The sequence below is a fragment of the Spodoptera frugiperda genome, chromosome 11, assembly GCF_023101765.2.
Source record: "Spodoptera frugiperda isolate SF20-4 chromosome 11, AGI-APGP_CSIRO_Sfru_2.0, whole genome shotgun sequence".
In the NCBI taxonomy this organism is placed as follows: domain Eukaryota; kingdom Metazoa; phylum Arthropoda; class Insecta; order Lepidoptera; family Noctuidae; genus Spodoptera; species Spodoptera frugiperda.
The window spans coordinates 10,372,664-10,398,541 of record NC_064222.1 but is presented as its reverse complement, the minus strand read 5'-3'; the positions used below and the strand labels follow the sequence as shown (position 1 = coordinate 10,398,541).

Sequence of the window (25,878 nt, the reverse complement as noted above, 5' to 3'; positions counted from 1 at the left end):
TGTGACTGACAGAAAATGTCACTATTTAATCTGTGGTAGTTCTAGTAAATAGAAAGAAGAATCGTGGAAATTGACGATTGCCGAAAAATTGAGAAAATTATTCGATTTAATTTATTTTCTGATAGCAAGACGCACACACTACAATGTTTTAATTCCATTTTACCCCGTAAAGTGATATTTTAAAGCGTTTATCATGGATGCTGCAGTTTCAAAGGTAAGATCCTTGTGACTTCTTTTTTAAATTTTGATTAGCTCTATTTTCTGCTATTGGAGCTTATTTAAAGATTTTCAAAGTAATAAATAAAAATAAATTTGAAAAAATAAATTCTAATCGCTATTTGTGTGAAGTTATGCTATATTAAATATACTATAGTGTTTACTGAAATTTAGAATGACCTGATATATTTATTTTTCTTTTATTTTGAAAATGTTGTAAGGTACTTTATAACTATACGCAGCTTAAAGCAGTTTACAGAAATATTGCTATAAATTTAATACTAACATTTGGATTAAAATAGTGGCAATAACACCCTTGCCACAAACATTAAGGGTATTCCTTAAAAAATGGGTCAATGTTTTTATCATTTACCATAAACATCTATGTAGGCCAAGGTTGGGACCTCCTTGGTAGATCTACTATTTTATCAGACTAAGACACTGCATTATACAGCCTTATAATGTTGTAATTGGGTAGTGATGTCACTCAATATAGTGTTTGGTAATATTTACATCACATCAAGTGGCTTATGTAAATGTCCTACATATTATGTATGTCTATTCTTTAAATTTTGAATATGTATGCTTATGTTGAGTATGCTGTTTGAGATACTATGATTTCACTATTTGAATTTTGATGTAATTTCTTACAGTGTAATGATTTTTAATTAATAAATGTGGTACCTACTAATTAATTAATTTGTTCATCAAACATAATCATTATGTTTTGATTAGAATAATGTTCCCTTATATTCTTATATATTTATTACTTTTATTCTTAAATACAAAACAGAAGTACATCTCTTAATTTTAACTTCAATCTACTATAAATTTATTACATACACCTTGAATGCAAAACAAGTGGTTTCAATGTCAAGTGCAAGATAAAAGATAACATATTAACCCAATTCATAATATTTGTTATTTATTTAGAAAAAACATGATATGGCACAATTTTTTTATATTTGATTCAGTATAGTTACTTATTCTATTTTTAACATTGCACCTGTCAATTTTGTTACCAAATTCTAGTTTTTTCTCCTGTATTGTGGGTGCGTTTACAAACATACATGTTGAAAGGCAGCCAGTTGCTCAGCCACTACACCAAACCTGCAGTCAATATCTATCTATATTAATATATAGAGCTGAAGACTTTGTTTGTTTGTTTGAACATGCTAATCTCTGGAAGTACTAGTCTGATTTGGATAATTCTTTTTGTATAGATAGTGCATTTATCAAGGAAGACTGGGCTATAAAACATCACACTATAAATAATAGGTGCTGAGCAAAGTGGGAGAAACAGTGCGGTAGTAGCTATAAAAAATATGAATCACACACAAAGTTGTTCTGTGTAGGAATGTAACACACATTGCATAGTTTTAATATAAACAAACATAAATATTCATAATATTAGTAATGAATATTAATGTACAGATGTGTAGTACTATGAACAGGTGTACATATTGATTTTTTCTTCCTACTATGTAAATATTTAAATAAACAAATCTATTGTAATGTTATAAAGCTGTACAAGTTAATTATAAAACAAAATCAGTAATAACACAAAAAAAAATTGCATGCAGAAGTCTAAAGTAAATAATATTAGGAGCTTTTGGGATTTTCTGAAATTATGTCTGCTGTATGGCTATAAACTGATTTCCTAGTAAATGGGGTAGGTCTCAACTGGTAAAAAGTGAGTTTTTTTTTTTATATTGGCCACCAACAATTCTATACATGACTACACACACACACACACAACAAGCATTTCCATTATGCTAGCGATTGTTCTTTTTCATTTCTTGATAAATATTTTCTGAAGTGACATATGATTATGTCATATAATGTAATTTAATAACACTTAATATGATATATTTTTTTGAAAAACAATTTTTTTTTTAGATTTTTTACATTAAAAAACAATTGTTTTTCTAACAAAAAAAATGGGTTCTTGAATGAAAAGAAGTTGTGGCACCCTTTTATTGTTTGTGATCCATTACATTGCAATCCTATTATAAAGAATAAAGATTAGTATGTATTACATAATGCTCAAGGCCAGTACTGAAGCATATAATTATAATTTACATTTTCGTTCGATCATTTAGCACAGCAGTTTGTGATTGACAATAAAAGTTTAGTACCGTGTTTTGTTCAATTTGGCCTTATCTCAACTAATGATCATAATTGCTTTTATTTTCCTGTGTTTTTCCTGTCATTACAATTATTATAAGTGGGTAGTATAGGCAGATATATTTTCATTTCTATTGTATTGTATTTTACAATTATTTTATACAGCCTTCGAAACAGCTTATTGATTTTTTTTTATTTTATTTTAAATATTTTTATAGTTTATTTATTTCATGTTTATTAAGCAACAGTTTTCTGTGGGATATATTAAAAAAAAACTATTAAATTACAAAATGGCGATGGTGAGTTCTTTTCTTGATAAAATAATTTGATTAATATCCAAAAACAATTTTACTTTTACTTTTTATACAATGTTGCGATTTCTAATGGGTATTCATCAACAGCCTTTAAGTTGCCACTGCCGACAAACGACTCTCTTTAACTCTTCTGGCACGGAGGTTTGAGCATTTATCACCACGCTTGCTTTATGTCCTAATCTTAGAAAGTAAGATAACTATAACTCGGGAAATGTCACATTGGTACTTGTTGTTGGTAGGTTTCGAACTCGCACGCTCACACATGAGGAGCGGGTGTCATAAAGCTCCGGGCCACTACGATATTATCTAATGGGTATATACCAATTTAACTAACATATTTTTGTAATTTGCTTTCAAAGCTGCGTTAAGGAATGAGATTATATGTATAATAAAAACACATCTAGTGATTACAATACGAGTGCTAAATACAAGTCATTCAACTAAACAATATTTCTCAAGCGTCAGATTTCTAATTTCCCCATTTCTTATCTAATCTTTACAATATAAATCTGAATTTCTATTAGCAATTGTGATAAACATTATGTCGCTGACCATAAATTGTTATCAGTATTATAAACATATAAATCGTATGGTAAAATGGACTCTAGTTACATAAGCTATGGTTTACAATCAACTGACAAAACCACAGCCAGACTAAAAGATTTGCGCCGCGTCTTGTTTCTTTTGCTGTTCATTTAGTAACTTCTCTCTTTTTGGGAAACTCGCATGATTTCACGGTATATTCAGAGGCTTCGGTAATTTCTTCCTTTGGGATGGGTGACCCACAAACCAGTTTGTACCTGAGCGTTCTCTAAAAATAATAAACCATTAAGAAAAAAACTAAATTTTTAAAAGGCCAGCAACACATCTAATACTTTCCTGAGTGCGTTTGGACGGCATAAATCGCTTGACATTAGTCGATCTTTCAGCTCATTCATCCCCCTTACCACAAAATATGTTAAAAAGTCGCGATACGTTTGGAGCCAAACCACTTAACTTTATCTGGAAATGCATGGCTGTACTTTATAAACTGAGGCTCCTTAGTGTTTCCAAGAGCACGTACGCTGTTAAAACAGTTCTTATACAAACATATTTAGCGGTTGTTACAGGTAGATAAGTAAGCTAGAAAGTCTATTAAATTGTCTTTGAAAATGTCGGTTGATTTTGAGTGTGTTGTTGTATAAAACGGTTAAAGGTTCGTTCAAAAGTTGTCGCTCGGCAAATACCTCTAACCAGTCTGCGAAATTTCCTATGGACTACTTAGCGAGTTACTGGGGTGCTGGCAAGGCGAGAGGAGGCACTGAATGATTCCCCCGTCAAAAAAAAAATTGCTAAACGTGAAGTAATTGGAAAATCTTTATAATGTAGGCCATGAAGAGGGAAGGCTTCCTCCGGCTCGAAGGGCAGAAGTAGGAACGCGGTGGTTGTTACTTGTTAGTCAGTAAGAGTCTGATACTTTCTCTCGCCTCACCCAAGGCGGGTGAAGTTATTGGATGATTTTCTACCCTTAAAAAAGGCTATGTAGAGGAGATTCCTAGTACAGCAGTGGACGGTCACGGACTGGAGATGTTGATGAAATATTATAATATATCATAAATTCTCTGCTACACGTGTTGGTATACGCTCAGGCCATAATATACCTAATGCAGTTTTGATAATTCCATAGATAAGCAAACACCTAAAAATTACGGTTACTGAACACTTGACACGGATTTCATCATTGCGCCTCAATTAAGTTTACAATACGAGATAACCCAGTATTATAAACGCATGTATAACATGTGTTTACCTTCGTTTTCACATAGGTATTCTTTGTATAACGTTTTTCTTGAGGGGCGAAAATAATCCAATGTCTTCTCCCGCCTTGGGTGAGGTGACAGGAAGTGTCCGACTCTTACTGACTAAAAACTACCCCGTTTCTGTTCCGGCTTTTCGAGCCAGAGTCTCGGTAAATCCGCGTGGTAGTCCGCAGCTTCGATTCTTTGTATAAGTAGGTTTTATAATATGTATTTTAATTATTATGATTTTCGGCTAATGTGACTGTTTGACGAGGAAGGAACTTAACAAATTTGTATGCATATTTACCAAACCCAGTTACTAAGTACAAATGAGGCAATAGTTCAGAAGTAACATGAATATTGCAACAAAAATATTTGTGTGCATATACCACACTATCGCAGAATGATAAGAACGCCAAGAAAAAATTACAACAACGATAAGTTTGATAGTTTAAACAATGATTTGCTTTAAAACAATGTTGTTCTTCTTGTTTTCAAGTAGGCAGGGAATAAACAAGTTGTTTGATAAATATTATTGGTGTTATCAAGGCCAATTTGGTACATGAGTACCGAACAAGTTGTTTGTCAATTGTAATACGATACAGCTACACTATTCTGTAATTGTCAATTCGGAACATTCGAGCATTCGAGATTCGATTTATTTGAGCTCGATCGCGGTCTACCATGTCATTGGTTCTGAGAATCTGTGCTGAGAATATTGTCAACTAATGACAACAAAAGAATGCTATCGAGCTTACTTTGAATGTTTCGAATTTACAATTACAGAATACCTTAGCTGGTAGATAATTAATGAGTAGGTATTGCCAACTAAATTGCCTATTTAATCATCCCATTTTGTTTTCGTATATGGAAGGTAAATCTCCTCACGAACTTGTCACCGCCTCTCAAGGTGTTTTACAGAATTGATTAAATAATTTTACATAATATTCTGAAGTTTTTTTGCATGGGCAAAATTGACGACGTCAATGGCCATAAGTAGTATTAGTAGTTATACTACGACTTAATAGCAGGTCAAGGATATATTTCGTAAACATACACTTATGTGTTTAACATATTATATTTATGTATGTAAAAGTTATAAATAAAACTTTAGAACACAATATACGCGTCATAATATTTATTAGTTAAAATCTTAACCTTACCTTCTCGTTTTATCCAATGTGTTCTAGTTTTTCTAATACTTATATGTTATGACAACAAAGTAACTGTTTTTCATCAAACCGGTTGGCAGAAGTTTACACTTTAATTCAGTTATTGTAAACCGTGAAAGATACATTACATGCTATCGTTAAGAATTTCTATAAGTATTGTATTGTTAAAATCCCATAACACTCAGATTTTTTAATCGAATTATCATTATTTCCAAATTAACTAAAATTCACGGTTTACGCACGTTAATTAACGGAGGAAAGCTCTACTAATTTTAAGTCATAGAGGGACTACTCTTAATCATGAGCAGCGTGCGCAGAAGCGGCGACGTTACGCCAGTCAGCCAGTAGGCTGCTAGAGCTTTTATCTATTAATTTACTTGAGTAAACTGTGATTTTTGGTTAATTTAGTATGTCTCACGATAGTATTATAAAAATATTCTAAAATTAGAAATCACCGCAAATGCTAATATGCGGCAACGCGCGCACTTGTGACTCCTTTGCTCTAGTGTTGCGAATTTCCTTGGGCAGCACTGACTGCGTCCCACTGACCCATCCAATACATTTAATTTCGTCCTTGTCTGTAACCTTAGGACTTGAAGTATATTAAGCTACCAGTCTCTGAAGTAATACCCAACTAGAAACTGTTGACCTATTTTCAAGTTTAATTACTGTAAAATAAATCTTCTAGAATTAACTGCTGGGCGAGCGTAATTGCTTTTTAGATCCCTCGTGGTAGCAGAAAAACATGGCTGATTCAAATAGAAGTTAGTTTGGTTGCAAATAAATTGAGTTGCGGTATTTGCACTCATTTCAACTCAGTACACAAACGCTTAAAAGACGAAATGTATCAGAATCGATATTTGCTCACACTACGACAATACATTTGAATTCTAAATTAACATAACATTCCATACAACATCCTACAATGGCCTTCCGACATCAATACAAGTTCATTGAAGAAATTAATACAAGTCCATAGCGATCGCACTTCAATATCACCTAGTTGAGTTCGTTGTTGTGGCCACAACTCATTCCGACGATAAACTCCTATGAGTCAGTGTCACACCATCGCATCGACCAGTCTGCCGATGATGACGTCATGCCGCTTGTCATGCCCAAACGATGTAAATGTTAAGCGATGAACATTATTTCCAGTTTCGTGACGTTTAGAAGTAAGATGTTTATGTTAACTGGATTATGGACAGTTAAACACTTTTGGTTTCGATGGTTTTATTATGGAATGAGCCGGTAAACGAGCGGATGGATCATCTGATTTTAAGCAATCGCCGCCGCCCGTGGACACTTGAAACACCAGAGGCGTTACAAGTGCGTTGCCGGGCTTTTAGGGGTTAGGAATTTAAGGGTTGTTGGGGTATCGGAGATTGGGAAGAGGTGTAACTGGGTCTCCGGTAACCACACTCACACAACGAAACACAACAGAAGCGTTGTTTCGAGTCGGTTTTCTGTGAGGCCGTGGTATCACTCTGGCCAAGCCGGCCCATTCGTGCTGAAGCATGGCTCTCAGAGTCAAGTTGTCGTAGTCTCTTTAGAAGTTATGTGAACCGAACTAATTTTTGAACAATGAAAGGAGGGAGATAATCCTGCATTATAACATTTTTTGATCTCTAAAGAGCCTTTAACTTGATTTGGAGTGTCCGTTTCGACTGCTCGGCCACTATGTCGTAGAAAAAAAAAATTATGTCAGCATTTCGAAGGAATTTGTAAAAGATGAACAGTGAAAACCGCAAATTCGAAGAGCCAATAATCAGAAAGTTATGTGGGTTTAACCGTGGCCGCGCAGTCCGCATGAATTCAACTGCGCGGCCACCAGTTCTCTTAAACGGAGCGTTGTAAAAGTCTAATTCCTTTTGCTAATCACTGACAGGATTTCGAAGAAAATGTAGATCATAAAAATAATGCCCTACTGTCTGTAGTTCACGACCTACATCACTCCAAAGTTTGGCCGCGCAGTCCGCACAAAGCGAACCGCGCGGCCACCAGTTCTCTTAAACGGAGCGTTGTAAAAGTCTAAGTTTTTTTGCTAATCACTGATAGGATTTCGAAGAAAAAATACATTGTAAAAATATAGCTCCAAAGTTTGGACTTCTCGTTCCACAACACTCACGTAATGGCGAACCGCGCGGCCACGTGTTTCTTAAAGTGGAGCTTAAACGGAGCTTGGTACAGGTGTCTTTATTTTTGCTAATCACTGATACGATTTCGAAGAATTTGTAAACATCATGAATGAAGTTCTAATGTTTGAAAATCGCGAGTTACAGAACTTATACCCTGTAACTAGAGTTAAAAGAAGGGTGACCATGATTTACGATGCGCTGACGAGATATTCCCATATAAGACGTTTTCATTGTCACGTATATTTCTATACTTTTTATCGTAACATGCAAATAGTTTTAGTCTTTTGGTTTGAAATTGAGTAGAGAAGCTAATTAAAAGGATATAAAGAAAAAAATGTCATCGATTGATTTATATTTCTATTTCTTAAGTAATAGATAAAACATAATATTACTATAAATCTTACCTATACTCTCGAATGAAAACATACCAACGCAAGCGCACAGTGACTTTTTTAGGAAGTTATTTAAAACAGCTTACATCTTGGATATGAAACGCATGGACTACTGCAATAGGTAAACGTCATCATTATAAAATAATTAAGTTTTATAAATAAACACTTTAGGAAGATATTATATTTTTGGCATTCCTTTCATTCGCAGACAGGACAGATGTTTCATATAATTTAATAATTTAACTAATATTATAAACGTGAAAGGTTGTAATAATGTGTGTGTGTGTGTGTGTGTGTGTGTGTGTGTGTGTGTGTGTGTGTTTGTTGCTCTCACGCAACAACTACTGAACGGATTTTTCTGAAACTTTGCAGTAAAATAGCTTACATGTCAGAATAACACATGTGCTATAATTTATATAGATATAGTGTACATTTTTCAAAATATCACGATAAATAAAAAATTGAAATGTAAAGTATGAAAAATCTGTCTTTGGCAAGCTAGCTTTTATTTTACCCTATACTTTTTTTTGAGGCATCCTACTTCCTACTAATATTATAAACGTGAAAGTTTGTAATAATGTGTGTGTGTGTTTGCGCAACTACTACTTTTTTCTTTATATCCTTTTAATTAGCTTCTCTACTCAATTTCAAACCAAAAGACTAAAACTATTTGCATGTTACGATAAAAAGTATAGAAATATACGTGACAATGAAAACGTCTTATATGGGAATATCTCGTCAGCGCATCGTAAATCATGGTCACCCTTCTTTTAACTCTAGTTACAGGGTATAAGTTCTGTAACTCGCGATTTTCAAACATTAGAACTTCATTCATGATGTTTACAAATTCTTCGAAATCGTATCAGTGATTAGCAAAAATAAAGACACCTGTACCAAGCTCCGTTTAAGCTCCACTTTAAGAAACACGTGGCCGCGCGGTTCGCCATTACGTGAGTGTTGTGGAACGAGAAGTCCAAACTTTGGAGCTATATTTTTACAATGTATCTTTGAAATCCTATCAGTGATTAGCAAAAAAACTTAGACTTTTACAACGCTCCGTTTAAGAGAACTGGTGGCCGCGCGGTTCGCTTTGTGCGGACTGCGCGGCCAAACTTTGGAGTGATGTAGGTCGTGAACTACAGACAGTAGGGCATTATTTTTATGATCTACATTTTCTTCGAAATCCTGTCAGTGATTAGCAAAAGGAATTAGACTTTTACAACGCTCCGTTTAAGAGAACTGGTGGCCGCGCAGTTGAATTCATGCGGACTGCGCGGCCACGGTTAAACCCACATAACTTTCTGATTATTGGCTCTTCGAATTTGCGGTTTTCACTGTTCATCTTTTACAAATTCCTTCGAAATGCTGACATAAGTTTTTTTTCTACGACATAGTGGCCGAGCAGTCGAAACGGACACGATTTGGACACTAACTTCTATTTGTATCTCCCACTTTACCTACGTACGCTTGAAGTCATCTCATGATGTACCTCCACTTCAGTCCCTTCACAGACAAAGATCTTTGCGTCTATAAAATATTCCTAAGAGGATCCTTAAGAGGATACGAGTGACACTTGATTGATAACAACGATGCTGACCTTAGGAGTACTTAAAATATATATTGCGTAGTCTACAGACTAGATATTCTATAGTTACTTTGCATTATTTAGATTTGCTTTCCCTAATCAGTTTTGGCTAAATGTCAGTTTACTATCTGACCTTTAGAGGAGAAACAATATTATGCTTTCTTCATAAATATTTTGGATGTTCTGGCTTTTTGTGTGGTGTTATCATCGGCAGACCATAGGCCTCTACTGCCTGTACCTCTACCATGAGTTTGAAGTAATAGTATTTGTCGATAGTCGCTAGCGACGACGTAATTTTTTTGTGTCTTTTACAACACTTCTACCGGTCACTTGTGGAACTAATAGGCCTGTACTGCTGAACATAGGCGTCTCCAATAGCACGCCATTGAGCTCATGAGTCTATGTTTTCTTACTAAGTGTCCTAGTCATAATATTCTAGTCCGTAACATATTGTGCGTCCTTCTATCTAACCCTGAAAGTAAGTACTAAGGCCATAATCATATTTGTGCTTGTTGCAGACGAAACATCGCGCGGCGATTGGCATGCTGGCAGTTTGTAATGCTGGCTCGCTGGTAGCCGCTACCAACCTAGTCATCTCACTAAACCCTGAAGACAAGTAAGTACTTAGACTATATCTAGCTTACATAGTATTTATATGAGAAGGGTTCCAATTCTTTTCAGATTTCGGGAAGATTGGGTAGATATTTGGTGTAGCGAGTTTGTGCTAGTATTGTGTTGTACAGGGATCTTATAGAGAAGGTCCTTATGACATTAGATCCCTTAAATTAGATCGGTTTAAAAACTTTTTAAATAGATGTGTAGTGGTCACGCTTAACCCTAGAGATGTGCCGTAGCAGGCGTTGTACTAGGGTAGGTAGGGGCTCTGGAACAGGTCTAATTAGAGGACCGGGTGCTCCTTATCGATACTGAAAGTGACTACCGGGGTGAGGTAAAAATCCCATACTCCCTAGTCTTTCTCCCCAAAAAGCTAGGCGCCTTTTGAAGGTTTCCACTCATCATCAAAAAAAGGGTCACGATAAAAACACAATCTTTGCGGTAGTCAACATTGGAAATGTATTTTAATGCGCTCTGTTTAAGCGTATTTTTTTTTATCAATAATGTATTTGTATAAAGCGAATAATTGGCAGAATCTCTTTTCTCATAGAACAAAGTGCAGACCTAGCATGGCATGACTAATAATTAACCATTTATCTTACACCTACTACTACGTAATGCACGAAACAGGTTTACAACATCTTAATACTACTTAATTCTGTATATTTATGTTTTCTCTCATAGTGTTAATTAATTCTAACTGTAGTAAATAACTATCGACCTTGCACAGTCACGTTCAAGTACTTACGTAACGCCGCAGTTTATACCCCAATAATTCATGTTTATTTATGGTTAACTGATTTGCTCACGTAATTATTTGAGTTTAATTTATAAGTCTCATTAAAACCATTCAGTAATTAATGTCAAAGCCTAACAACCATACATACTTATAAACTTACGCATTTATAATATTGTTAGGATTTTTTTTATTTTGAGGGAGAAAATCATCCTATGACTTCTATCGCCTTAGGTGAGGCGAGAGGGTGTGTCAGACTCTTACTGACTAAAAACCACTCCGTTCCTACTCCTGCTTTTCGAACCGGAGCCCCGGTAAACCCGCTAGGTAGTCCGCAGCTTCGGATCAATATTGTTAGGATAGGAAGCATTTTTGAAAGGCGATGCTGAATGATCACGATTATGGTATTTAATACGTTAACCGCAACATCGGTCACTGGTGATTGACACTTAGCAGAGGATGTGCCTTCAAGAGTTTTCTTACGGCAGTTACGATAGGTTAAGGCGCTTATACCCCTGTAAATGTTAGTCTAACCGCATTGCAGAGAAATCTATTCGAAATCCTATGTTTGTTCATTAGATTACCCAACTAATGCTATTCAATATTTGCCAAAAATATTTCTCTATTGCTTTTACCAGACTAATATGTATGAATCACAAAGGAAAGTTATACAAAATCACGTTTACTGTTAACATACATGTATTTGGACACATTTCATGAGGAAGTTCGTTAAATTATCCGGCAGTTAGACAAACGGACAGTTAAAAGATATGAGGAAACAGGCCCTAAATATAACATACACTTCTCTCTTACGTACCTCTACCACCTATTTCTAAGGCCCAGAGCACATCGCCGGAGACGCGGCGCAGATACTGAGAATAAATCAATTTAAAATAAACCTTCACTACTATGGTATATGGATGAAAATGGCACGCAAACGTTGGGTGGCGCGCGCAGTGTATTGTGAAGCGTCCGCCGGTGTACACTGGGCCTAAAAACGGCGCATTATGACTTCGAAATTCGCAACATTGCTTTGCAAAAATTATGTATATGACACATCTTGTATTTCGTGGACCCTTCCAAGGAGTGTAGCGTGTTTATATTAATGTAAATGGACAGGAAGCTAACTGGCAGCGAGTGATGAATGCGTAAGCTGGGTGTAAGGGTCACGCGGGTGACGTCATAAGTACGAGTAGCGGACTCACAGACAGTTCCGCGAGGGAACACCAAGGACGAATGTTATAATGTTGTTGCGTATATGTAAATAATTATATGTTTGTATGTAGTTATGTAATTAACACTGGATTATATACAAATTAAAATACAAAGTATTGCTGGCTTTTCGGAAAAAATCTCAGTAACTAGTAGCACGGAGTCTGGAACAGTGCCCTGGGGCCTTAGTCTGCTATTACAATTGTGTCAGAATGGTCGATCACTGAGCAGTGCGAGAGGGACGGAGCTATGTAGGTTGTATGCTCCGTCCCTCTCGCAATTGTAATAGCAGACTAAGGTCCCTGTACTATATGGCAATAGGCTCACCCCATATTACATGAGACTTCTAACACAAATGCTTTCGGAGCGTGGCGTTACATAATTATTATATACAAATTATAGGTACATTATACCCCAGTGTCATAGCAGTTCTATGTCACGTCCTTTCGGTCAAAGAGTCAAAGTCATTTAACTATATCATTACAGGCACTTTAGAACGTTAAGACACAATTATGTCGTCTGTCATTTAACTAACTAGTTACTTGTAGATTTTAGCAAAAGTGTAATGTTTAGTAGTAGTCAGAAGCGGTCTGATGATGATGATGATATTAGTTATTACGTAACTGTACCCTTAGTATGAGTTTGCTTTATGCGTAAAGTAATCTAAACGAGAGCGCGTTCGGCGTTCTGATTGGTTTGTTTATTCGAGCCGGCCAAATAGAGCATCGAACGCGCAAAGCAAACTCGTACTAAGGGTACTTACTGGCAGTCAGTGACCAAATCAACGATAGTGTTTTTCTGGTGGTCTGGTGTCTCTCTGTATCCTCCATATTACCACGCATGGTGTGACCATGCAAAGGGTCTGTGCACACAATGGTATGGTCGTTTGATCAGTCTTGTAACTATAGGCTACGGTCCATGGCATCTCCATGTAATAGGGCCCTTGTTTTCTCTTTAATAACAGACTGGCATACATACCTATGAAGTAATTATTCGATTTCCAATGAACCTCGTCGCTTTACATACTCGAATAGGTTTTCAGTTCACTGCGTTTATCGTAATGTTTATGAAATGCCATATACTCTGGCTGCAGAACTGAACACACGTAAAATTCTATCGTAAAGCTTTGGTTTAAGGTGTAATATTGAATGTAGTAAATATTTAGTACAAAAATGTAAAGAGATTTGATATGAAAATTGTGTTACATAGTTCTAGTGATAACTAAATGCGTTTAGAGTTGATATAAAGTAGGTAACAGTATGTAAATGTATTAGAGGCACTTCAAGGAGCCATCAGACTATTACAGATGGAGCGAGTAAGCCAACCTAGCGGGTTTACTGGGGCTCCGGCTTGACAACTAGGAGTAGGAACGCGGTGGTTTTTAGTAAGCATTAGTCTGAAATTCCCTTTTAACCCATGCAAGGCGGGAGGAGATATTCTACCCTAAAAAAAGTTCAATCTTTGGTGCACGCAAAGCATAGTTTAGTTTTTAAAGTAAAGTAGACTGACTAGTAGGGTCGTCAAATTAATTACACGTTCAGTATGTGTTCCTGTGTTATGAGTTAAGACTACGCTACTTTAGTTTGTACAAGCAGTTCCGTAGTTAACAGTCGCTCAGATAAACAACCTGTACAGTGACGTCACCGCCATTAAAGTGCAAGGACAAGAGATAGCTAGAAATTCCTACTACAATATTGTAAGCAGAATAATGTTGATAATACTGAAACAGCGAAATACTTGCTTTTGACGACGACGTTCTTACACTTTTAACATTAGTATCAACTGTTCCGGAGCTGCAGACTACCTAGCGGGTTTACCGGGGCTCTGGTTCGAAAAGCAGGAATAGGAACGGGGTGGTTTTTGATCAGTAAGAGTCTGACACTCCCTCTCGTCATTGGATGATTTTCCCCATTAAATAAAGGCAACCTGTCTTTTTTTAGACTAAAAACTACAGAATGTCTTAAACACTATCCTTGTATACCACTTTAGCTCCGATCAAATGTGAATGCAGTATCAAATCGCGTCAAAAGTGCAGAGTACTCTAAACGGACGGATGCATGAATGAACGCATCCTGACCATTGCATTGGCCGTCCTTGATATTTCCAACTATTATTTTTAAGACAGGTAAACCTAAAAATCACACCATTCGTTCCCCAAAAGTATTCTTCCCTCGTGTCTTATGTAATAGGGGGCGAGCCTACTGCCATATACTGGGCTTTATTCACATGTACATAAACCTATTCTCTCATTAATAAATCCCCCTTTAGTATAAGCTACAATGTAGGTCGATTGTACGAAATAGCCTTGGCACAGAAATCTCCGCGGAGCGTTAATATTTGCACTGAAACACGTGCGATGTTTGTTTAACGTCTCTCTGGACTTCGTTAACCTACTAGTTACTATTTAGGGCTGTATTTTGGCCGGTGATTGGTCGTTTCCAAAGGGTTGGGTGTAGTAATTTCATTTAGGAAGAAAGTATTTGTTGGATATGTCTTGTTGCTGTAATGCTCGCAGATGTTTCGGTCGATCAATGTTTCTGTGTAATAATAATCCGGTAAACGAGCAGATGGATCGCCTGAAGATAAGCAATCCCCGTCGCCCATGGACACTTGAGGCGTTATAAGTGCGTTGCCGGCCTTTTGGGGGTTAGGAATTTAAGGGTTGTTGGGGAATCGGGAATTAGCAGGATGCGGAAGGGGTGTAATTGGGCTCCCGGTAACCTCACTCACACAACGAAATATCAAGGCGTTTTAATTTTATTTCCGGGTCGGATATGGTTTGTGTACGGTGTTTATTCCCTCAGAAGACCATGACGTGATGTTTAAGTATAATATTATTATCCATAAAACATAAACCATCTTACGAATGCTTCTGAAGCGATGTCATACCTATTAGTACTTTAACGCTGTCATAGCAATTTATAGAGATTAGTCGTACCGATGGTACTTGTAGTTGCGTATGGTGCATAGCCAATAAAGCGAGGTTTTGACTTGACAATTAGGTACAAAGGAAGCAATGACTAGAGAACAGCATATTTGAGAGAGATCTGACATCAGCCTGAATCTTTTTAAAAGGAGGATGCAAATCCTGGTCCCAGAATCCCCAGAATCAGACCGTGTATAAAGCAAAAATGCAATTATGACGCAAAAAATAGCATTTTGTGGTTACTGATAAAACTACCATGTTTAATAAAGAATAACTCGGAACGGACTAAGATTTGGAACTTGGCGACATAGTAACTTTTATTCAGCTCAAAATTACCTATCCAATGTTGTAACACACATAGCTATTGGAAGTGGGACAAGATTTCATAGAAACTCTGGCATCCTCCTTTGAACTGCGACCGCTAATCCGTCTGATAAGGAGATTATAGCAAGTCCTATTATGTAGAGAATGTCCATATTCCAACTGTGGACTATCGAGGCTACTGATGATGAGGTTTATGATCACTGGAAAGATTTGGGCAGAATGACATGACTCTCGAAATTAAGTTGAATGTCTTTAGTTAATGTAGGTTTTTATGTCAAACCTTTGGGGGCCCACTAAATGTTATCGCTATCTAACAAAACTACTTTTACGGATTACTTCTGATCTCTGTTAAAAGATAAAACTTAAGATTTGACTCCGTCCATTATCATTGTTGCTTGTTTGAACTGATATGATCTTGATAAAGTTTGATGATACTTTGTATTGTTTAAACTGGTTATTTCTGTGATTCGTGAGATTGTAATTTTTTTCGATTGCTGAACTGCGCGTAATATTTCTATGAGATCTACGGAGAAGACTGCCTCGTTGGTCGAGTGGTCGTAAATGCGACTGCCGGACAAGATGTCTCAGGTTCGATTTCCGGGTCGAGCAAAGTATTACTGAGCTTCTTTTTTTTGGTTTTTCGAAAATTTCTCAGTAGTAGCACTTAGTCTGGAATCGTGCTCAGTACATGGCAATAGACTCACACCCTATACAATGGGACTTATAACATAAATGGTAAAAGTTGGTGTACGTTGTATAGCGGCGTTAAGTGCCGTAATGTGCACCTTTGCCTACCCCTTTGAAGATAAAAGGCGTTTCGTTGCCTCTACGGAGAAGACTTAAGTAAAAACTTTATGGGTAATAACTAGTACTCGTATAACGATTATTATAATATTTTATTCTGTCCGCTGTGTTCCAGGATCACAATAAAGCGCGGCGCTGCGCTGACGGCGCTCGGCTTCGTCTACTTCATGACGTTGTTCGAGCTGCTCAACTCACTGGCGCTCTCCACCGGCGCCGGCGCACGCTTCAGACACAAGTACCGGCTCAGCTGCGGTGATGTACTCGATATAACTAACAAGTATGTATTCTGAAGATGCGTGACTTTTTTTTTGTCAGCTCTAGGATGGGTAAAGAAAAGAAAGTAAGAAAGACAATATTTCGAATAGTACCTTCTCCCTTTTAAAGTCTGTAAAATTCTCATTTGTTTAACAGTGGTTCGAAATGATGATGGTTATGACGGTAAGCGATAATGGACACTCACAATAACAGAGGAGGTACAAGCGCGTTGCGGGTCTTTTAAGAGGGTGTGCATTCTTTTCTTGAAGGCTTCTCTTTATTATGGGTCTGAACAAAGTTTTCTCGTTTTGGGCGAGACAAGAGAGAGAGAGAGTCAGACTCATACTGGTTAAAACCACCCCGTTCCTACTCCTGTTCTTTGAGTTGGAACCCCGGTAAACCGGCTAGTCTGCAACTACGGATCAGGCTGTAAACTAGGTAAACTAGGTAATCTGCAACTCCTGGGCAGGTTAGGCCTTGGGAAATGAAGTATGAAGTAGAACTCTTTTCTTAAAGGTTCTTAAGCTTCCTTCATAATCCGTGTATGTTTGCAGGTTTGTATCAGCGGTGCAGGCGGCCCTATCGTGCGTGACCGGTGCCATCGTGTGCCTGTGGTCGTGCACCCGCGACTTCATGCGCAGCTCCCACTACATGTCCGAGGCCTACGCCTGGTTCGGAGCCGCCTACTTCTTCTACGACATATGGAGCATGTATATGGTAAGTAAACAGTACCAAACAAATGGTCTGTTAATCAACTTCTCTGTTGATAGCTTGTAATTTTTTTTTATGGAACACCCCGTTATACGAGCTTACGTATCACCTGATGGTAAGCAATCGCCGCTGCCCATGGACACTTAAAACACCAGAGGCGTTACAAGTGCGTTGTCGGCCTTTGGGGGTTAGGAATTTAAGGGTTGTTGGAGAATTGGGGATTGGGAAGTTTGGGAAGGGGGAATTGGGCCTCTGGTAACCTCATTCACACAAATCAAAGCGTTGTTTCACGTCGGTTTTCGGTGGGGCCGTACATAATCTGCAATCATTACTTAAAAAAAAATCAATAAATCTTTCTCAATTCCAGGTACACGTCCAAATGAACTCCAACCCGGAGGTGTCGACGTTGAAACGCCGTCCGTCGAAGAACGGCTCGGCCCCGCTATCGTCCGGCGACGGCGTCGTACTGAAGAAGCAAGGCACCACCTTCCTGGACTACTGCAAGCACGAGCCCGTCATACTCATGCACCATCTCTTCATCGGAGGCTTCGGGTTCCTTGTCATTGTGGTGAGTTACATCAAACACACAACTTCACGCCTTTTATCCCCGAAGGGGTAGGCAGAGGTGCACATTACGGCACGTAATGCCGCACTTTTCACCATTTTGTGTTAAAGTCCCATGTAATAGGGGGTGAGCCTATTGCCATATCCTGGACACAATTCCAGACTCCGTGCTACTACCGAGAAATTTTCGAAAATCCGAAAAAAGCCCAGTAATACTTTTGCCCGACCCGGGAATCGAACCCGAGACCCCTTGTTCGGCAGTGGTGAGTTACATTTAGATTAGAATTAGATTTCTTAGCTCTGCCGTCCTGACAGTAAGAGGGTTGGTGGACAAACGCAGACTTATCAACGTTAAAAAAAAAAGATCGTCTCACTGCAGGGCAAACGCCTCCCTACTTTCCACCCTGTGGTGAGTTGAGTTGTGAAATGCTAAATATCCTGATATAATTTTTCAATTATGAAAAATACTAACATTCAGTCGAATCAAAGTTAAGTTAACCTCAATAATAATTAGGAAAATTACTGGCGAAAATATACAATTTGCTATATTTTTATGATTTCTCTTTGTATCTCTTGATTTCTTGTTCCAACTAAGTACCTACATAAATAAACAAATGTTTTTAGATACGAAATCTAGATGTCGCTACGTGTCTAATGTCTAAAAATTGCCAATACATAAAGTGCTTCCCATGTTTCAGTATCTGCGCGGTAACCTAGGCGACTGTACGTTCGGTTTCGTGTACCTGATGGAGTTGTCGACGCCGTTCGTGTCAGCTCGCGGGATCCTGTCCCGCATGAGGCTGAAGTCGTCCCGGCTGTACATCGTCAACGGCATACTCATGTTGCTCACTTTCTTCGTCTGTCGAGTGCTCAGCCTGCCTTACGTCTGTCTTCTATACAGCCGCGTCATTGGACTGTCTTATGTTGATGTGAGTATTTTACGACTTGTTATCGAATTTTTACTCAAAATTATAAGACATTTTCTAATACGTAATTATAACATTATTGTGGTAGCGAATATGATTGTCAAATCCGAGATTCTGAATTAGATCTTTGGGCTGGGCTTGTCATTGCATATTTTATCCCAAAGTGACATTTAATGGTCACGACACAAGCGTACAAGTTTAACATTAGCTTTATAATGCCGTATTACTTTCATTAGACTTTAAACGAATTCAACCTTTATTCCCCAGGCTATAAGATCTCTCCCAACCGGCTGTAAGATATCAATCTGCATATTACTACTGCCCCAACTGTACTGGTTCTACCTAATGTCGTCGGGCGCGTTGAAGATGTTATTCGGCACAGATAAGAAGACAGCTTCCCTCAGCTGTGGTGATATAAATACCAGCGGTGTCTCGTGCGGTGGGTGTGGCGAGTGCGACAAGTGCTCCGCAGTGTCGGGGGCGAAGCCCCACAAACGTAGCTGATGCCAGGCGCGGCGGCGACGCCGGCACCACTAGTTATTCACAAGCTATATGCAGCCAAAGGGGGGACTATAGTTTATGCCATTCTTTGTACAAATATTGCCTTGTCAGCATGTTTAACTTCCCCAGTATGTTAATGCAATCGATTTTGGACTGTATTGCAAAATTGTAAGGGTGTATTTTAGCAGATTGGGGTAGTTTGATGTGCTGACGTCAACATAATCATGCCATGGTTACATCTGTACAAAATATTTGTAATGAGTATTGAAGAGATTAAGCTCTGCATCTTTCTGCTTTCACGTAGTAATTGGTCATCATAGATCTGAAACCGTAATTTGAATCTCAAATATTTTTCATACACCTTTCCAATTTCCATATGTTTTTAGTTAGTTCTGAAAACAATACGATTTTAATATTTTTCTAGCAGATTGTTTTGTGCAGCTTGGTCTTTCTATACTTATTAAATATGTGTAATTCAATGCGATAGTCTCGTTATGTCCCCCTGTAAAGTAGGCCGGGCGCGGCCTCGCTCTGTTAGAGCTACTGTTATGTGTAGCTTTGTTCTGGAGCTTATGTTGGTAGCCCTGATAGCGTGATGGTACTGGGAGTGATTCATAGATGGCGCTAGTGAGCTATATTAATATTTAACGCCAAATTATGTTTATTAGATACAATTTAGAGGCTGTGGTACAAACATGTTTTGCAGTTATATAGTCGCCTACCGTTGCCATGGCAATGTTAATTATTAGTATCTACCAACATTAGCTCCAATCAAAGCGCAAAGACTGCTTGTTGGTGGCTCCATCTGTTGATGGGAAAATATAGTTGATGTTGTTCGTGTCCGACGTTAGATGGTGCTGTTAGTAATTTTGGTCAAAACCGAAATTAATTGAAGCTCATCGGGTAAAGTCGTTTTAGGTAGAAATATAATAATGAAATTGATATGGCCACGTTAAATAAATATATATTTCTAAGTCATTATTGTATACAGTATTCGTAAACGAATATTTATCTCGAATAAAAATATATTTTGACTTCGAATAGTTACCGGTAATCTCGATTGTTGCCTCAATTTTTCTCTAGGATTGACATTTTGAATAGATTGATTGACGTTTTACGGCCTAGCCAACGAAACCACGAGTTCTCGGGAAGAGAGAATTATCTTCATTTTCGAGTATACGCCTAAAGTATCTTCCAATAAATTGTAAATAGAATGAGATGTCTCATTTCTGCATTTTGTTTTATATTTATATATATAAAAAAAAACTGCCTTTTACCAACGCAGAATGGTATTTGTCCGCAAGTATTTATACATTTTCTATTGCTTATTTTTACATATATTTATATTTTTTATTCTTACTTATATGAATGAATACGAGCTGGAGATACGTTCTATCTCCAAGTCGTGTCAAGTTTTCAAGGTCCTAAATTTTCAATAATTTTGGCCGAAGATTGGTTATAGGCTTACCCTATGTATAAATTATAGTGAAATTGTTGTTTCTCTATATAAATTTTGCTATGTATGTGGTTTATATACAAAGTGTATTGAACAGCACAATATTATGTGTCATAGATGTAGCTTGTTGCTGATAACTGTTTGATGTCTATTAATTCAATGTTTACATGTAAAGGCATGTTTTGATACTAAGGTAGATCGTTACAAACATTTTAGGCAAAAAATATTATTTTAAAAGAAATAAAATCTACCAGTTCAATATCTTTAAATAATGATAGGGATTTATTTGCAAAAAAACAAAGTAAGTCACTGAGTTTTCGCGCGGCGCTAGTGTCGTTTTAAGTCTGTTACACTACTAGATCATTTGCAAATGTCTAGTAGTAACCAGTTGATTATCAGAAGGCTTTATCAAATGATTTATCCAGGCATTTTTGAGAGTTTATAATTGATTTATACTATTATTATGGCAGCTTTGAATATTTTTTTTAAAGTAAAGATGATCTACCTTCCTATCGAAATGTCCTATGAATATGAGTCACTTATGAACATACTAAAAATAAATGCACAAATATATAAATCTGTTCGTCTGTGTTACAATCTGTAAGGGTATAACACCAATTTATAGGTTTATACAGTAAATATACTGTCAAACACTGGAGTAACTAAATTAATCAGTCGAAGTTAATAATCGATTTTAAACACCCAATTACCCCCTTCCCAAACCCCGATTCTCCCAACCACCTTTAAATTCCTAACCCCAAAAGGCCGGCAACGCACTTGTAATGCCTCTGGTGTTTCAAGTGTCCATAGGCGGCAGCGATTGCTTACCATCAGGTGATCCGACTGCTCGTTTACCGGCTCGTAAAAAAAATATGGATCGATCTGTTTGTTTGAACTTATGTCGAAAATCGATTTCAATCCCACGATTTTTAATTAAAATCGATTATTTATTTCGACTGTAAATGTCTGTATATCTTACATTATTATCTCGGTGTCTTTGTTATTAAATTAAGAGAAAAACGCGCAAAGTTTTGCCGCTAAACGTTATGGAATGCATGATGGTGAATCTCTGTGTAAAATGTTTCTTTTTTGGTTTGTTACTAAACATTGTATTTTGATGCGTTGAGGCTAATTTTGTTGAATTTATTCTCTGTTTATACATATTCCGAGTGTCTTATGAGTTAGAGCGGGGGCACACGGTGTCGCTACGTCATCTTACACATATCTGTGACATGTCACACGATGCACTGGACTTGCAACCACCAGGACGAGGCAGGGAGGGGTGAATGTGTTGTGACGTCGAAGCGGCACCGAGGGGGAGCAGGTCGAGAGGGATGGAGCTATACAACCTACATAGCTCCGTCCCTCTCGCCCTGCTCAGTGATCGACCATTCTGACACAATTGTAATAGCAGACTAAGGCCCCAGTTGTTTTGCGTCACAAGGAAACTTTCATTAACAGACTGTCCAACGCTGCTACGCCCGATGCAACATTACAACGTTGAGACGCCACAAGGCATCCCCTCTCTTGGTGTTAGGTGTGTCCCCGCTTGTTAATGCAACCGATTTTGTGTTGTATTCCGTAGCCATTAGACTGATTTGAGACTGCAGATTTGTATCGCAACAGTTGTTGTGTTTTGTTTTGCGTTGAATGTCGTCCTTATGGCTATGGAGTAGAAGTTAAAATTGGCTGACGCTAGAAATATTTAAACAGAGATAAATTATCTTACTAAATCGTTTTCTTTCTTGGATTTTGGTGATTTGTAGAAATTGTTTTGTTACTTAAAATGGCGCGTTGTGGCTTTATTATTATTGTTTTCTAGCTTTTAGTCTATAAAGTAAATTATTTATTATGTAAATTGTACGAGTGAATGCGAACCGAATTCTTCCAACCATTTACTTCCGGTATGCCAAAATAAATTCATTCCATACTAAAACTCTCCGAGTTGTTTACTAATCGCATTTTATAATAGAATTAAGAATTTTATAAAGCTTTTTATTACTCACATTGTTTGCGAATACTTAAAACTTAAATATCCTGATATTTTTTCTAATAAAACTTATATTTTAAACCCATAAATAACTTCCAGTTTACAAATGCAGGAAACATTTTAACCATTTAGTAATTTTAATAGTCTAATTTAACCAGCATTTATTACTTGTATGTTAAAATAACAGAATAGATCTATCTTAACCTAACTCCAATTGTAACGGATCTTAGAATGTTTTATTCATACAAATTGCGCTAATACTTGTTTGTTGCGCTAAACTTTGCGCAAACTTGCGCAACGCAATGGAGACTACTGTTTTTTGCTCATTAGATGGCGCTAATCTAGCTAGAAGTCTTTTTGTCAAATAGAATTGAATGTACAATGGTGTGACACTAGCTAGATGAAAAATGAGAGGTTTACACTAGTACCACCTGGTGAGCGAAAATACAGTAGCTCCATTCATACAAAATAGTTATTTTGATAGCGCAATAAGTGAATTTAGCGCAACACATAGTTTACGGTTTTATATGTATTAAAATAAATGAGCTTAAATGTAATAGGGTTTTAATGCACTTAGTGAAATGTTTGAAGTTTGTGTGACGGTTCAAGTCTGAGCGTTATGTTCCTATAGAGGCCTATGGAATAGGTTCTATGGCCTAGTTCTAGATGAAAATGTGTAAATTATTGTTTTTTAGATGTATTATTAGAGGTGGTAGTTTACATTGCGGCCTATTTCATCGATAAATCTAATGGTAACCACGATTCTTCTACTCATAAAAGTAATATACTACCTTAAAATCTCAGTTTTAAATACTTAAATAAAATTGTACAAATGAATGATGTCATAGTCAAAGATGTGATAGGCCGTCTCCAACCATAGCTTTGTTATTAAATTGATTATAACATTGTAACAACAATTAATAGAGAAATTATTCGAACATTATTTGTGTTAGCAATGTGTGTTTACAATGTGTACGATAGTGTTACCAGTGTTATAAAATCTAATTATGTAGTTGTTTAGGCTGGCAAGCTGGGCGAATTATGTAAAATTGTTATACCTTTTATCTGTTGTCTTGTATGCGAAAAATACAAATAGCGGTACGGGTCATTTTTAAACTATTTTCTTCCTATCCTTTTCCAAATCCAGTTTCATTATTTCCTACGCTCTTGCTATCGCTACCCTAAAAAAATTAAATCAAACCGTATTTTTTATTTTCCGTACTTGTTGCATTACATTAATTGTGATTTTCTTTTCTTAAAGTAAAATCTAAGTTTCTTACCCACATAACATTTAAACTCTCTTATCTAAAACACTTCTCTTACCCTTAACTAATATCTTTCATGTTTCATCAAATGAATTTTCCGATTATGTCTTATGATCCATGACACATTAACGCATTAGACGCCATGTCGGACAACGCTGTCCGACACTAGTGGAGGAATAGCAGAACAGTTTTTTGTTGGCAGTGAAGGTGTTAATCGCCATCACCGGTGACCGCCATAAGCGGAAGATTTGCCTTCAACAGTTTTCTATTAGCAGTCAAAAGCTTAAGTTCAATATTTCCTGACCTATTCCTGGTGCAAGAGGGACGGAGCTATACAACCTTCATAGCTCCGTCCCTCTCGCACTGCTCAGTGATCGACCATTCTGACACAATTGTAATAGCAGACTAAGGCCCCAGTTGTATTGTAGTAGCCCAGTGAGCCAGCCTGGTCATCGTGACGGTGTATGTGATAACTTGTTGCAGTGACTGTTTTATATTAAATGTATCTGATATTTCTATATTTGTTTTCTTTATACACATACCCGATATAGGAACATATTATTTTACTCAGAAAGGCCTCATCTAGTTATTTGAAAGATTGACGTGTATAAGAGTTACATTGTAACCTATTTGCAAAAATAAATATCATTTATAATTTAGTTATCGGAATGCTGTTAGTGAATATGATCCTCTAGCAAGGTTTGAAACTAGTCGAGTTCCTCGTCAAACAGTTACGTGAGTAAGCCGATAACATAATAATTAATTTATCGTGAGACAGTAAATTAATTGGAGAATACGGCTTATTCGCAAGGAAAGCTCTAGTATGAAAATGAAATGAAAAAGCGTTTATTTACAATAAATTAATCTCCATACTAATATTTTAGTTCTACCAAACTACACAATTATTTTTTTGGGGGGTGCGAAAATCATCCAATGACTTCTCCCGCCCTGGGTGAGGCGAGAGGGAGTGTCAGACTCTTACTGATTAAAAACCACCCCGTTCCTTCTCCTGCTTTTCGTGCCGGAGCCCCGGTAAACCCGCTAGGTAGTCCGCAGCTCACTGGGAAGTTTGTTCACTCGAGTACCTGCTCAGTTACCCTCTTGTTTTCAGGGAAGGAGTGTGCGGTTTTAGTCGGTAAGAATCCGACATAACCTACTGTCTGATGCACATCGTAAGACAAAAAGTATCTATGAGGATTTCCACATGTTAAAAAAAGGTAGTCCGCAGCTCCGGATCAGTCCGCAACTAACTGCATAACAGTTGTTGTTGTTGCAACAATAGTTGTCGTATGCGGCGGGGTTTACGTGAGCAAGTATGTACTTTGTACTTGTAGGTAGGTATTTGTTAATCCATCAATACATGTCGAATGTCACGTCAACCAATGCTTACGTAATGAACTATGGACCTACCTCTCGTTCATTGACGTTGTTGTCCGATATTTACCTTATTATAGGTACCTACTACTTAATAGTATTTCACTTATAAGTACAGTCCACATACTTAATTGGTATACAGGTACAAAACTATACCTACATTGATTCAGTACAGGCTCAGTAACTGGTTGGTTACTGAGTCAGCTACAAAAAAGCCGTAGGTATGCTTTGTTAAAAACAATATACAGTATGTTAACTAACAGAGGGCGTTCCTGTTAACCCGCAATAGTATAGCATCCATACATGCTAAAAAAATATTACCACTCAAAAACAAAACAATTTTATTTTTTTAAATACTAAAATATTCAAAAATTTTTAATCGATACGTAAAATAAACTGTGCACGCGTAGTTTGAAGGAAGGCAACGTTGCAATTTCTATATGAATGACATGCCGCGTATGCGCTGATTAATCTATTAATGATATAGATTAACGAGTTTA

At 37.1% G+C, this 25,878-nt stretch overlaps 1 protein-coding gene and 1 long non-coding RNA gene across 3 annotated transcripts in view; both read left to right on the top strand.

Annotated features, from left to right (window-relative positions):
- The window catches only part of LOC126911234 (uncharacterized), a 77,368-nt gene extending 52,848 nt beyond the window's left edge, over positions 1 to 24,520 (top strand). Inside the window, exon 2 of the long non-coding RNA XR_007705760.1 lies at positions 24,422 to 24,520. This is a non-coding gene — a long non-coding RNA (uncharacterized LOC126911234). The remainder of the gene's footprint in view (positions 1 to 24,421) is intronic.
- On the top strand, positions 16 to 24,520 carry LOC118275222 (TLC domain-containing protein 3A). Of its 2 annotated transcripts, none has more exons than XM_035593121.2 (7): positions 16 to 214; positions 10,238 to 10,335; positions 16,452 to 16,613; positions 17,146 to 17,308; positions 17,670 to 17,870; positions 18,565 to 18,795; positions 19,060 to 24,520. In XM_035593121.2, the coding sequence occupies exons 1-7, from the start codon at positions 194 to 196 to the stop codon at positions 19,294 to 19,296; spliced, it is 1,113 nt and encodes a 370-aa protein (XP_035449014.1). In that variant the 5' UTR covers positions 16 to 193; the 3' UTR covers positions 19,297 to 24,520. The 2 variants fall into 2 exon arrangements, with proteins under 2 accessions (XP_035449014.1, XP_035449015.1); XM_035593122.2 differs by lacking the exon at positions 16 to 214 and adding an exon at positions 2,611 to 2,642.
- Positions 24,521 to 25,878: the final 1,358 nt, after the last annotated feature.